At 38.7% G+C, this 16,017-nt stretch overlaps 1 protein-coding gene across 2 annotated transcripts in view; it reads left to right on the top strand.

The window, feature by feature from the left end:
- cwf19l2.L (CWF19 like cell cycle control factor 2 L homeolog) overlaps positions 1-16,017 on the top strand; it is an 81,417-nt gene that overhangs the window by 34,941 nt on the left and 30,459 nt on the right. For both annotated transcript variants that reach the window (XM_041581113.1, NM_001096193.1), the window contains 2 exon segments: positions 7,024-7,149; positions 9,637-9,774. In XM_041581113.1, the coding sequence (XP_041437047.1) occupies positions 7,024-7,149; positions 9,637-9,774 (264 nt within the window).

Here is a 16,017-nt window from a genome sequence, read left to right as displayed (position 1 = left end):
AGTAGCAATAACAATACATTTGTGGCCTTACAGAGCATCTAATTTTAGATGGAGTCAGTGACCCCCTATTTGAAAGCTGAAAAGAGTCAATGAAGAAGGCAAATAATTCAAAAACTATAAACATTAAATAATGAACACCAATTGAAAAGTTGCTTAGAATTGGCCATTCTATGAAATACGAAAAGTTAACTTAAAGGTGAATCACCCCTTTAAAGAGATACTGACACCAGAAATTAAACTATTTTTACATCTATCATAATATTGCCTTTGAAAGCTACTTATAACTTTTGCCATAAAGTATTTGCCTGATGCTTTTACATTACCTGTCTGATGCCCCATGTTCCTGTATGAGGGGGCTGCCATATTTGTGCAGCAGGAGTCTGTTAGCATTAGAATCTCTAAATGACAGGCTGATTTGGAACAGTCAGGTTTAGGGCAAGGCCAGACGGGACGTTTTAATGTTGCGTTTTTTTAAAAAAGATCAGTCGGGCATAACTACGCCACTGAAACCACATACGACCATCAACATGCATTGTTCAGCACTTAGGTTTCTTTTTCCAACATGTAATTCTCATTATTCTCGTTCCCCATAATACCGCTGGCTGGAAATAGAAAATAATAAATTATGTCACCGGCCTAATACGCCCATAGAAACGGCCTAATACGCCCATAGAAACGGCCTAATACGCCCATAGAAACTTCAACTAACATACATACAAAACAAACTTCTCTGCAAAAAACAATCAACATGACCTATAGATAACTTTTAATATACATTCAGATTTTAAAAAGTAATTTTTAGCATCTATCACTTTAAGATAAAACTCGAATGGAAAAAACTCGAATTGGCGAGTTTTGGGGTTAACAACCTGAAAACTCAAATTGATGGTTTTAGGCGAAAAAAAAATCGAATTGCTTGAATTGATTGAGTTTTTGCGCGAAACACACTGAAAAAGACTTGAACATCATGAAGGCTACAAACATCTTCAAATGGTTCAGGGTACTTCTGTCATTGACTCCTACATAACCGTGGCAGGTTTTAGATGGTGTATTTTCAGATTCAAGCTATTTCCAGGGTCGGGGTATAATAAATCTAGAAAAAAAATCTAGTTTTTTAAAAAAAAAATTGAAAAATTCCAATTTTAAACCAAAATAAAAAATAGATATATGACCAAAAAATAACTTTGAAAACTGGAAGTTTTCATGGAAAACACAACTCAACCCTTAATAAATCTGTCACTGAGGTAGAAACAACTGAAATAGTTATCTAGAGTGCTGGAGACCTGAGGTTTTTCCGGATCACGGATCTTTCCGTAAATTTGGATCTTCATACTTTGTCTTCTAGAAAATCATGTAAACATTAAATAAACCCAATAGGCTGGTTTTGCCTCCAATAAGGATTAATTATATCTTAGTTTGGATCAAGTACAAGCTACTGTTTTATTATTACAGAGAAAAAGAAAATCCTTTAAAAAAAAAAAAGAGTCTATGGGTGACGGCCTTTCTGTAATTCTGAGATTTCTGAATAATCGGTTTCCGGATAACGAATCCCATACCTGTATAGTTAATTGCATTATAACTTACATAAATACTCTATCTTTTTTAGACTCCGCCATGTTTTTTTCCACCTGTGCTGTCCGTAATCTCTCAAGCACTAAATCAGACGTCTCTCGCTGTGCATTACAACATGGGGGTCGATGGATAGAAGAGAAGCTTATCGGCCTCTGGTGATAGTCTTGTTATGTACTGTATTGTGGAACAAGATTGTAAGAGCAGATTGCCACTGCTGTCTCCTTTTCTCCAGCTTGTTGACTTCTCTAAGGAATAAAGGCCTGAATGTTTCTTGGTCACATCTTTGAGTTACAGAAGTAGCAAAGCTTATAATTAGGGATTCTGTCTCAGGACCAAACCAAGCATGTCCGCTAAGATTGCAATTGATTTTTGCATTACGCCGCTAAAGAGAATGTACAATGTGGGTTTATACATTAAAGCTTGATGAAGGCGCGCCCTTTATGGTGTCCTGAGCAAAACCAGTCTTGGAATGCTTGGCCACATTAGTAACCCATGGCTGCTGGCAGTCGGTATAATCTTACGGATATCACTGCTGTGTTCATTTTCTACTTACTACAAACATTTAGGGGCACATTTACTTAGGGTTGAATATCGAGGGTTAATTAACCCTCGATATTCGGCCGTCAAAGTAAAATCCTTCGACTTCGAATATCGTAGTCGAAGGATTTACCGCTATTCGTTCGTTCAAACGATCGTAGGAAAATTTTTTTTTTTAAATCCTTCGAATCGAACGTTTCAAAGGATTTTAATCCATCGATCGAAGGCTTTTCCTTCGATCAAAAATAGCTAGGAAAGCCTATGAGGACCTTCCCCATAGGCTAACATTGATGCTCGGTAGGTTTTAGGTCGCGAAGTAGGTGGTCGTAGTTTTTTTTTTTTTTAAAGAGACAATACTTCGACTATCGAATAGTCGAACGATTTTAAGTTCGATTCGTAGTCGAAGGTCGAAGTAGCCAAAATAAAACTTCGAAATTCGAAGTATTTTTTTATTCTATTCCGAGCTAAGTACCGTAAATGTGCCCCTTAGTGGTTGGAAGTTTGAATGTGTTCCTATATCCTACTGTAGCAGGATCCTCCGGAGCATCTGTTTATTTATATATTTTATATCTAAAGAGGAATTTCACTTTCAAATTTAACTTGTTACAGGTTTGAGATCAATTGTCCAGAAACCCATTATCCAGAAAGCTGCGAATTATGGAAAGGCCGTCTCCCATAGACTCCATTTTATCCAAATAATCCAAACTTTTTAAAAATGATTTCCCTTTTCTCTGTAATAATAAAACAGCAGCTTGTACTTGATCCCAACTAAGATATAATTAATCTTTATTGGAAGCAAAACCAGCCTATTGGGTTTATTTAATATTTATATGATTTTATATTCGACTAAAGCGCCCCATAGACTCAAAGATCTTTTGTTGGTGAACGATTGATTTCAGTGCAATGCGACCAATCAGTCTAATTATCGCAAAGTTAGTGAGAATCGAACGTTCGTGCATCTTCCGATTTTTCGTCCATCTGTCAGAAAATTGATCGGCCAGGTTAAAAAAGTTTTATCGGGTCCCAGTGCAATCGATCTATGTTTGCAGGGCCAAGCAGGCAGCTACCCTCCGTTTTCCTGCCAATATCGCTTGAAATGGTCTTTTTAGTTAGATGGACAAATCGTACATTTAAAGATCGTTTCGAGATTTTCGTGGTCTCACGAAAACGAAAAGATTGTTTAAAAATCTTTACCTCTATGGCCAGCTTTAAAGTATGAAGATCCAAATTGAATCAAATTGAAAAGTTGCTTAGAATTGGCTATTCTATTACATATTAAAAGTTAAAGGTCAACCACCCCTTTAATAACTATAGCAACCAGTAGTCAGAATGGAAGATCAGTAGGAGAGGTCCTGAAAAGAAAGATAAATAAATAGAAATTGCAGTACAATTGCATTAAAGTTGGACTCCCACTGTCAACTTTTTTTTGCCTGGGTCAGTGACCCCTCCAACAACCAAGCTGTTAAAAGGCAGAATAGAAAGGCTAATCATTAAAAAAATAACAATGAAGATAATTTACACAGGTGCTTAGAACTGCCCTTTCTAAAGCATTTTATAAAGGTGAACATGCTCTTTAAAGAGTTATAAAGTAAGCTCTGCAAATAAAGGCCATTTTTCTGATTGTCCAACCCAGTTACCTACCTTGACTACTTGTACAGGTATGCAATCTTTTACCCGGAAACCCATTATCCAGAAAGCTCAGAATTACGGAAAGGCCTTCTTCCATAGACTCCATTTTAAATGTCCTTTTTCTCTGTAATGCTAAAACAGTAGCTTGTACTTGATCCCAACTAAGATATAATTAATCCTTATTGGAAGAAAAAACAGGCTATTGGGTTTATTTAATGTTTACATGATTTTCTAGTAGACTTAAGGTATGGAGATCCAAATTACAGAAAGATCTGTTATCTGGAAAACTCCAGGTCCCGAGCATTCTGCATAACAGGTCCCATACCTGTACTATTGATGCGACTGACCGATTGTACCAGTAGTCGGCTCCTCTAGAGCCATTACTCGAAACACAACACTGCCTTACATATTCTGTGATTAACCGACCTGAGAAGGTGGATAAAGGTGGCCATACATCAGCTGCCAAAAGCTGCCGACTCTGTCCCTTCTGACTAAGTTGCAACTTATTAACCCCCTGTATGGGGACCACTGACTGGCCTGCCTGACAGATATCCCATATAATGTGCCACATATTAATCAGCAGGTAAGAAATTCCCATTGGGCAAAAAGTGCAATGAAGTCATTGTCCAAACTGGAGAACTGCTGAATAAAAAGCTAAATAACTCAAAAACCACAAATAAAAAATAAAAACCAATTGCAAAATCAGAATGTCACTCTATGTATCATACTAAATGTTAATTTAAAGGTCAACAACCCCTTTCAAGTAGATTTCCCATAAAGTGATATAAAATGTGTTATGTGGGTATTTTTTCTTTTTTTTTAAGCAAAAAAGCTTTACTGCAGTAACATTGAGACTCTTTAGACAGAAGGAAACAGATTAAAGCCTATTATCTGGTTCTTATTTGCTGCTGCACTCCAAAGTTTTCTTCTTTTGTGAATGATTTGCGTCTACAATGAACAATAATTAGATGGCGTTTGGTCATTTAAATGTATTATCTGAATGGCCTTGATTATTTTCTATGACTTTCTTCATGTTCTTTGCTTTGTTATTTTAGCTTGTTCCTTGTCCCGTGAGTCCAGTTCTTATAGACATTGTCTGTGCTCTCATTGTTATCATCTGAGACACTCACTCAGGAGCCTGCGGAACAGTCTGTTTCAGCCGATGACACCGCAATTCATTCTTTTTATTCTTTTGCTAGCAGTAGTCTATTTTAAAATGAGTAGTGAAATTGTTATCTGCTAGGAGCCGGCAATTTTGTTTCCTTTTGAAAATAGCAGCAAGAAGAGTGGAGTTTGCCGCCAGGCCCGTTATTCAGTGCAAGAGATAACAACCTGGGAGCATTCAGGACTATTGTCATTTTTCTGATTTCTGCATGATTTGTAATGTTTTACCTGGTTTACTCATTCTACGGCTAAGGCATAAGGGGTTGGTTCTCTGCCAGCTTATACAGTATTAGGCGACAAAGAAGGACCCAAACCAGCACTTGCCACCTTCCATTGACTGTCATGCAAACGTCTTAATAGTGCAGTACAGCCGGTTCTGGGTTTAAAGAGAAAAAAATCCCCAGCATCAGAATTTAATAATCAGCCCTGTGGCATCAGCTTATATTACAGGGGAACCTCATTTTCTGCTTGATGATTTGTGACGACCCCTAAGCTTAGCTTCTCAACAGCTGCTCAGAGCCCACTGAGCATGTGAGTGTCACAGTCTGTCCTAACAAAATCCAAGATGGCCAGCTCCCTTGACAAGTCTGAAAGCCTGGAACATTGCTGCTATAAAGGTGCTGAACCATTAACCTGGTGTAGGAAATTTAGTATATAAAATATTAAATTTTGAGCCATATTCGGTAGCTTCAGTATCTTTGGATTCTCTTCTTTCTCTTTGGTAACTTATGGATCTTTCCAGCGCATGCACAGTTGCGACTAGTAAGGATTGGCTCTGGCTGCGCAAGAAGCTAAAGTGACAGCGGTCACTTCACAAAGCTATCGAAGATAATGCTCATAATCTCCACTGTACTACTCTGCATAGATAGGTCAACGTTGCTGCCAGGGACACTTTTTCTACTAGAAGACTATCTGGGGAGGAAGCAGGCAGGGTGGTGGATGGGGGCTTTTAAATTTAGAGGGGTGTCGTTCACCTTTAAGACATCACTGTCATTTTTGGAAGCCCACTGGCCAGATATGTTTATAGTCTGTAGTCTGATCAAGAGTTCCACTGATCTTTTTGGATGTCATCATCATCATCATGTCATAAGTGCCAGGTAGTGGCCTCTCCTCCTACAGTTACTCTGCACAGTCCAGAATGTGGGTATCGGTGTAACATTCATATTGTGATATGCAATTTTTGCTTACAAAATATGAGGGATATCACATTGTCAATAACCATGCTTATTTAGTTCAGGTATTGTATCTTTAAAAAGGAACAGTTGAATAAGCTGTCTTCAATCAGAACAGAGCTGTTGGTTGGCTAGGAGCTACACAGGCACAGCCTCTTTATACCCATGAACAGCTGACATAAAAAATCATGGATAACTTTTTAGATAATTGAATTCATTTGCTGCACAATCCAGTTATGGATTATGAATGCATATCACTACCAGTAGTTAAGAATGAAGGAGCTTATTAACAAACATATAATAGATCTCATTTAGTGTTCCAAGATAGAGTCTGGACCAGTAGTAGGAAGGTGATCCAGCTCACAATCCTGATGATACTCGGGATGAGTTTGGCCTATTGGAGTGGACCAGCTTTAATGGAGTGTTGATTGAGCCCCAATGCCTCCTTTAATTTATCTATTTAGATATCTCCTGCTGTCCTTGATTGTATTGGAGCATTTTATTGTGAGTTCACTGTTCATTTTCTTTATCACAATAAAAGCCTCTTTTAGATCGTATTCAGTACCATTTGCTTTATTCCTTTTTCCCTGTCCACAAATCTCATTATTGAAGTGGCCTTATCATCCTGTTTAAGAGAGGAAAAAAGGCACAGCGAGTCTTTCATTAATGATAAAAGTTAAAAGCCTTCAGTGCATTTAAATAATTTAACACCCTCCACAGAAAGAAAAAGGTCAGCTTCTCCAGGAAAGAGCAACAAGTAAATGTTAGATACTCTTGCTCTGTGAAAAAAAAATTATTTTAACATTTTAGCTACGTTTATATTTTGTACTCCGGGTTAAAATATGGGCTAGTATAATCCAAGCTGGTTTCAATTACAGGCCAGAGCTGAGTATGTTTTATTCCTTCATTTTCAAAGGTTTCTAAATCATTTTCCCTCTCTCTTTTATAGAGATCCAACTTGAATGAAGACAATGAAGCTCTCCTTGTCAGGACAGATCAGTCAGGACGGGCATGGCCTGTGAATGCAACAGCAGATTCAATGGAGCCAAAAGGCGGAAGGAGAAAGAGACAGATGGTATGTACTTGTGTATCATTTTATTTATATAGTTCTTCTTGTATATGTGGCAAAATTTCAACAATTAATAAATTAATTAATAAAACAGACAGAGAATAATAACACTGAGCACGAATACAATTACCTGCAAGGTGCCAAGTTTTAAGAGACACTGGAGTGGTTTAGTTATTGGCTTATAAGGGCCAGGAATGCAAAAGACGGTCTATTGCTCCTGGTCTTGTTTAGGTTTGAAAAGGTTGTGAGAGTTCTTTACAGAAGAATTCATAAATGGAATCCCAGAGGTAAGCAAGAAACGAAAGTTTGACTAGAGACAGTGTGGATGTTGGTGTTGTAAAAAGATGGCGGCTCCATGAGGAACAAGAGTTGAAAGCCAAGGTCCTATAAAGACATGAAGAGTGGAGAGAGGTGTTCTCTGCTTTAACAGTGTTTTGTAGGACTTTCTAAAAGATTTTGGTGTTGGGATTAGGCTAGAAAATGGGGGAAGTGGGAATGGGGGTTTAAGATGATGGCCAGCTGGGGCGAAAAAATGGCTTGAATTGCTATTTTCTCTCCTTGATACACATACAATACCAACTTGAAGGTCAATTAGGATATTTCAGTTGAAACCATTTGCTGTTCTAGTTGTGTTTGGAGCTAATGACTGATAAAACAATGTTTACCTCTGTTACTTTTATTATGTGCTAAGGTAGGACTCTGACTTAAAGTTGATGATGTTGAAGGGCAGATCACACCATTCCTCTAAAATAGGAATGTGCACTATGAGAGCTGAGGAGAAATCCCCTAGTATGACTAAGAGTTACAGATGATTTTAGGCTGATGACGCACAGAGTGTTTTGATTGCTTCGGTTCTCTCAGGGAGACTCAAGGCAATTGAAATGCATTGGCCTGCTGGAAGCAACTCACAATTTATTTGAAGGTAAACACATCTACAGGAGACACTAGAAATATCACTCTGTCAAACAGGCATGAGTCCATAAGCGAGGCATTGCAATACATTGGTGCTTGATATCCCACCACATTGCCCCTCAAAGCCCTGAACACATTTTCTACACAAGCGGTTTATTGTGATCATGTTGAACTCAGGTGTTTATTTCCCCTTTACGGAGAAACAGCTGAAGATCCTCGTTCTTGTCTTATTGTTGAGCTCTTACTGTGCTTTTGAGAATGAGTTTCTTTCTTTGCATGAGCTCTGTGACTGTGTGCAACTTAAAATAAGAATTATCTTCAGGGTCGCTGGGATTTATGGAGGAAATTATAAATTACTGTTCTGTTTCTCTCTATGTGTTGATGTTTTCACCAACTGTTACTGCTCATTTTCTTTGAGGGCTTTTTCATTTAAGTTCTCTCTCTCCAAGGAAATATTAGCACAACAAGACAGCTGAAATATTTAGAGGACGGGACTGTTTAATAGCAGTGTTTGGTTTAAAACATTCAGTGCTGGACTACAATATGTAACTTTTAATGGCAAGCACTCGGGGGGGGGGGGGGAAGAGGGCTGTGCACAATGGTACCATTAATCCACTTCTATGATGGTTCAATGAGGGTAATAACTCAAATTTATGTTGTTAAAATTGCTAAGCCACCATACCAGGTTGAGGTAAACCCCATGCTGTGGTCCTAATTTTTTAACTGTGCTCATATATTTTCATAGGCTGGCATCTTAATGCTTGGGTGCATTTTATGGCGTACTGTATGTTCTCCTTACTAAAGCATTGGTCTCGGTCAGATCCTCTTGCACTGTATCTTTTATAGGGATGTACCGAATCCAGGATTCGGTTCGGGATTCGGACAGGATTCGGCCTTTTTCAGCAGGATTCGGCCGAATCCTTCTGCCCAGCTGAACCGAATCCTAATTTGCATATGCAAATTAGGGGCGGGAGGGAAATTGCATGACTTTTTGTCAGAAAACAAGGAAGTAAAGAATGTTTTCCCCTTACCACCCCTAATTTGCATATGCAAATTAGGGTTCAGATTCGGTTCGGTATTCGGCCGAATCTTTCACGAAGGATTCGGGGGTTCGGCCGAATCCAAAAAAGTGGATTCGGTGCATCCCTAATCTTTTACAAGGGGGAGATCTTGCAAGACCAACACCCTTTCTAAAGGCATGATTCCACCATTAAAGGGGTTGGGGTGTAGGTGCTAAAACCTATATCTGGTTTACCATAGGCCTATAACATTGATAATATTTAAAACTATTTACATCTAACATGTCATATTAATTGTCAGGCCCTAGCATGGTCCTGTTTGACGCTCGATACAACCACATGGAAGTTTGGCATTTCTTCCTTCAGGATACAAAGGGGGTACCTCCAAGCTGTAGTTATATTAAAATATGTTGCTTGGTTCATTCAAGTCTTAATTGTTCCATATTTTTATGCTGCGGTAAAAAGAAACCTCTAAACCATAGAATACTGCTTAATTTGGGGACTTTTCTAGGGGCTTTATGTATGTTTGTTATGTACATTTCCATTGTATGTTTTCTTTTAGGTTGCTACACATGTTGATAAGGAGAGGGTGAGATACTTTCATGATGATGATAACCAAAGCCTTAAAGAAATGGTCAAGAGAGAAAAGATGGGGACAACAGAGGACCAAAATAAACTGTTTCTCCGCATGGCATCCAAGGTACAAATTTCCATCTTTCTTTGACATTGTTAAAAGGTCCAATATACATTAACATTTTCCTGCTGAAAAATGTTCTTCATACAGGGGAATATATGTGTGTATGTTGGCGTAGTTTCTCATCGCTATTCTCTTAAGACGTCCTACAGGTATGCCTGCTTTTTTGCTTGGAAAAGCCACATTCCCAATGACACCAGAACACAGTCGATGGGCTGCCTCCACTTCTGACTTGTCTTGATTATTAGTCTGCAAGAGGCATCTTGGGTTGGGTTTTGGCCATAGCAATGTGGGAATTATTGAAGGGTAAAATGGAAAGCAGCTATAGCAATTTTCTGCTTTTTATTTATGTATTAATAGATAGGTGTCTCATATCATCAAACCCAATGCTAGTTAACATTTCCTATATCTTGGGCCAATCATGCACTATAATAGATTGCAAGGCCAGATTTAAAAAAAGCTTATGTCTAGCTGGAGGGCCACACAGCCCTAATCTAAACACATTTTAATGTATCATTTATAATTGCCCCTGGAACTATTCTTGCTTCCTTTGTCCTTGTTTACAGACATGCCCTAATTCTGGCTCAATCCTTTTCTATTGTGAGCTCAAGCTCACCAAGGGACTAAGATTTACATGTATGGTTAGTTTTTCGCCCAATCTAGCCACCCAAGTAGTAGGTGAAAGCTGACTGATGCAGTTGTTGATGCACTCCTTGGCTAATGTTAAAGGGGTGGTTAACCTTTAAGTAAACTTTTAGTATGCAATAGAATGCCCAATTCTAAGCAACTTTCCCATTGGTTTTCATTATTTATTTTTGATAGTTTTATCATTTTTTGCCTTTTTCTTCTGACTCTTGCCAGCTTTCAGGTGGGCGTCGCTGACCCCATCTAAAATGCAAATGCTCTGTAAGGCTACAAACTTATTATTACTGCTACTTTTTATTGGTCGTCTTTCTAGTAAGGTCCTCTCCTACTCATATTCCAGTCTTTTATTCAAATCAATGTATGGTTGCTAGGGTAATTTGGACCCTAGCTACCAGATTGTTTATAATATAGATTGAAGAGCTGCTGAATAAAAAGCTAAATAACTCAAACCTTAAATAATAAAAAATGAAAAACAATAGCAAATTGTCTCAGAATATCACTCTCTGCATCATACTAAAAGTTAACTCAAACAACCCCTTTAACATCTCACTCCACATCCATGCAGACCTGTCAAGAGAGGACTGCATCAATGGTCCATTGTAGCCCTCACATTTTGGGATTTCCCAGGTTTTCCAAATAATATCTTGGATCAACTCTTGAATGAGGAGACCATGGCTTTGTGCCTTGTATGGGCCAGTATACTCCCAACTTGGTGGCAAGTCAGCAGCCAATATCAGCAGATATATTGAAAGCATCTCTAGGAAAAATTGCCTAGTTTGGCCTGATTTTAAATGGTGATGCTTAATACTGATGCTTACTATTCGCTTTTATTCCCTTGTATTAGAAAAATCAGCAGACTTCTGCAACCCCTTTTTTTATTAACCATTTGGCCTAAACCTCACTTTAATGTCTCTGTTTTCTGCTACGATGGCAGCTTATCAAATATTAGAGGCCTGCCCTCTGCATCTAATCAAAAACGAAAACATTTCTCAAAATGATATTTTTGCAAAGGACAATGCATTTTCGTTGTTCCATTAGAGTCTACTAGTAATAATTTGGTTTATCTCAGCAGCGCACACAGGCACGGCATCTTCAAATCCTATTTATTGCCTTCGATAACCCTCGTGCCCTACTGAAAATGTATACTGAAAATAAACCCAATTTATAAGGCAAATTTCTCATTTAAAGGGGAATTTTGGAAAGATTTGGAATTAATCTCTCTCTCTGTAAGGGCTTGCCATTAGAAGGCAGGCACTCGAAATATGGCCCCAAATCTTCTTGGGGTCAGTCAAGCACATGTTATAAACATTTCATAAATTCACCCATTTACCCGCTATTCCTGTCAAAAACCAGTAGTCTAGTCATATTCTGTGACACTGGGGTTGATGGTGTTATAGCAAAGCTTAATAACAGAAAACAATCAGGGAGAGATCAAGGGTTATGTACAATATCTATGAGGCCCCGACAACTCTGGCTTCTTTCACCCTCCATAGAAACATTGATCTGTTTCATTTCCAAGCAATAAACCGAGTCGATGCTGAAAGTATAGTCATATGTGTGTTTATTGCCTGTGGAAATGTTCTTCTAGGCTCCAGTAGATACAATAGATATACAGCGCTGTATGGTGCAGAATATTTAACTTTTTTTTTTGGGAAATAGAATTTAAAAAAAAGAATTTTGTTACTTTCCAACATACATTTGAAAATGGCCAATGATTTATTTTAAATGAAAATGCAGTGTCTGTCTGTCCTTTTCTGTAATGCGAGTCTGATTCTTCAAGTAATGCAGCAATAGTCCGCTTTCTTCCAGACAGGACTATGCTTCTTCTTCACACCTGATAATCGGCTGCCTTCTGCTACAGTGTTCTAACGGTCAGACCCAGAAGTGCAATTGGACAGAGCCCAACTGATTGTTAGCAATTTACAAATAACATAAAAATCATTTAAAAAATGCAAAAATAATGCATATTAGTGGTGATTCACCTTTAATTTAACTTTTAGTATGTTATAGAAGGGCCATAGGCAACATTTCAATTGGTCTTCATTGTTTTCTTTTTTTTAATTTTTTATAGTTTTTCAATTATTTGCCCTTTTCTTCTGACTCTTTTTTTCAGCTTTCAAATGGGGGTCGCTGACCCCATCTAAAAATCAAATGCTCTGTAAGGCTACAAATCTATTGTTATTGCTACTTGTTAGTGCGCATCTTTTTGTTCAGTCCCTCTTCTATTCATATTCCACTTTCTTATTCAGATCAGTAATGCATACCATAGCAACCAGACTGCTGAAATTGCAGACTGGAGAGCTGCTGAATAAAAAGCCAAATAACTCAAAAATAAATAAATAAATAAATTAAAAAAAAAAATGAAAACCAATTGCCTCAGAATATCAAGTCTACATCATACTAATGGGGTTATGTAATTAAAGGCACTAAGTTTGCCCAGGGGCAGTAACCTATAAGCAGGTAGAATTTCCTGGTCACATGATTTAAAGCAAACATATTATTGGTTGCTACTGGTTACTGCTCCTGGGCAAACTTAGTGCCTTTTATTACATGTGGGGGCAAAAGTTCAATTAATGGGACCGGCCCCTTTTAAAAGTCATTGGGGCAAATCCACTAAGATGCAAAGTTGCACCAGGCGCAACTTCGCCGCACTTCGCCAGGCGAAGTTTCGCCAGGGCTCCGCAAATTCACTAAAATCTGAAGTTGCGCACGGGGGTAGCGTAAGGTTGCGAAGTTGCGCTAGCGTTGATTCGCTAAGTGAAGCGAAGTTACGCTAGCGAAGGCTAATTTGCATACGGCGCGAAATTCAAATTTCAATGGAGGAACACGTATCTGCACTACAAATGCCTAGAAAACCTTCAAATCTGCAAATAAAAATTTTATTTTGCCCTACACATGTGCCCACTGTCTAGGTAAGTTGCCATGAGTCAGGAAATATAGAAAACACGCCAGCGTTTTTTGGGACTTAGAAAAAATTTGGACTTTTTTTTTAAACAATCCCTATCTACTCTATTGCGCTTCGCCAGGTCTGAGGTGGCAAAGGAAGTCTAGCGTAAAAGGTAGCGTTCAGTACACTGCGCAAGTTAGTGAATTTGCGTAGTTTCGTCGTTAGCGAAAATTCGCCTGGCGTAAGGTTGCGAAGTAACACTAGCGAAACTACGCCAGCGTTCGTTAGTGAATTTGCGCAGTAGCGAAAATGCCAAACGCTAGCGTTCGGCGCTTCGCGCCTTAGTGAATTTGCCCCATAATGTTTCATTGTATACCAAAAACATACATTGCGCATTAGAGAAAAGAATTGCACTGATCCGCAGGTCCCTTAATAGACTTTTGGGTTAATCTAACTAAGATAGAGATATTCAACAGTGATGTGTGGGCCGGCCCGATTCCCGCGGGTTTATCCACGGTTTCGGCTGGTTCGAGCCGACCTCCACGGGCGGGTCCGGGTTGAACTCTTCTTCCTGCTCTCCCCGCCCGCTACCTTGCACTGCCGTTCTGCCGGCTTCCAACTTCCTTTTTTTTTTTATAGATTCACGCCTTATCGTCCCGCCTTTTTTGTGATGTCATGAGCAGGCCGTGGTCTGTGCTCGTCAATAAAAGGCGGACGGGTCGGAGAAAACCCGACCAGCACATCACTAATACTCGACCTCGCTGCTAGAAGAAATGGCTTTTGCTGTAAGGCAGAATTCCTACTTGTTTATTCAAGATGATATTAAATCTGTATTAAGTGAGTCTAGTGGGATTGCAGAAATGCACAGTCTGGAGGAGATATCATTACGGTGTGGCTGCAGTTTGCTGGCTGAGCTGTCCGTGTTCATTAAGAGCAGTTTTTCTCTTTATCTGCGGTGACCTAATTTCCTATTCTTTCTACTTCCTATGCTCTGTGCTTAATGTTTTTTATGGAAGTCGTACAGTTTGAGAAAGTCTGTATGAGACGGATATTGGAAGTGCAGCTCTCCAGCTATAGCGAGCACAGATCCCAGCTGAGCCTACATGAGGGTACTGGGAGTTGCAGCTCACAACAACTGTAGGTTGAACAAAAAAGACAAACTTACAGAACAAGCAGCTTTCTTAGAATTAGCAATTTAATAACATACCAAAAATGTTTCAACTCCTAATAACTTTAAATAGAAACACTGAAAATAATCTTTAGCAGTAAAGATCTGTGTCTCCAAAGATGCCCCAGTAGCTCCCCATCTTCTTTTCTGCTGATTCACTGCACATGCTCCGTGCTGCTGTCACTTACTGAGCTTAGGGACCCACTCACAATATACAGTACACATAGAATAGAAATGTCACAATATAAGGCTGATTAGTAATTAATACAGATAATTACTACATGGCAGCACAGAAACCAGTGCAATTAGCATCAGAATTTAATAATCAGCAAACCTGTAGCATCAGCTTATATTACAGACCAACCTCATTTTTTGCTTGATAAATTGCAACACCCCCTAAGCTTAGCTTCTCAACAGCTGCTCAGAGCCCACTGAGCATGTGAGTGTCACAGACACTTTCCAAGATGGTGACCCCCTGTGACAAGTTTGAAGTCCTGGATCATTGCTGCTATTGACAAGCTGAAACTTTAGGCTGGTGCAATAAGTTCAGTATATAAAACATGCCATTTTTAGCCATATTAACTTTTAGGGTTTAGTTCTCTTTTAAGAGCTTCTATGAAGGAGGATGTGGCAGAAGCAATTCTGTTTCTAAGAACAAAACTTTAGTTCATTTTGGGTTGTATTTAACAGCTATTCTACATATCTGCTATATGCCATGTTCAATTAATATATAAGTTGTTTTAGGTTTTCCAGTTGTTTTTGGTATATGTAGTTTAACTTTGATTTTGGTGTAGAATTCCCAAAGGATGTGGTTTAAATTTTTCGAGCTTTGGCAGTTATAATATTCCTTGTATGTTGTGTACGTAATTCTTTCAATCAACATGGAACAGTAACACCAAAAACTGCAAGTATTCTAAAGTAATTAAAATGAAATGTATTGTTGCCCTGCACTGGTACAACTGGTGTATTTGCGTCAGAAAGACTACTATAGTTTATATAAACAAGCTGCTGTTTAGTCATGGGGGCAGCCATTCAATCACAGGATACACAGTAGATAACAGATAAGTACTACTATAGTTTATATAAACAAGCTGCTGTGGAGCCATGGGGGCAGCCATTCAATCACAGGATACACAGTAGATAACAGATAAGTACTACTATAGTTTATATAAACAAGCTGCTGTGGAGCCATGGGGGCAGCCATTCAATCACAGGATACACAGTAGATAACAGATAAGTACTACTATAGTTTATATAAACTAGCTGCTGTGGAGCCATGGGGGCAGCCATTCAAAGCTGAAAAAGGAGAAAAGGCACAGAATACACCACAGATAACAGATAAGCTCTGTAGTATACATTGGGATTCTTCAGAACGTATCTGTTATCTACTGTGTATCCTGTGCTTGAATGGCTGCTCCCATGGCTACACAGCAGCTTGTTTATATAAACTATAGTTGTGTTTCTGAAGGAAACACACCCCTTTTACCAGTGCAGGGCAACAGTACATTATATTGTCATTCATTTAAACATTTTAATTTTTTTGGTGTTA

The sequence above is a fragment of the Xenopus laevis genome, chromosome 2L (genome assembly GCF_017654675.1).
Source record: "Xenopus laevis strain J_2021 chromosome 2L, Xenopus_laevis_v10.1, whole genome shotgun sequence".
Classification (NCBI taxonomy): domain Eukaryota; kingdom Metazoa; phylum Chordata; class Amphibia; order Anura; family Pipidae; genus Xenopus; species Xenopus laevis.
Note: the sequence above shows the minus strand (reverse complement) of the source record. Positions and strands in the feature narration are given on the sequence as shown.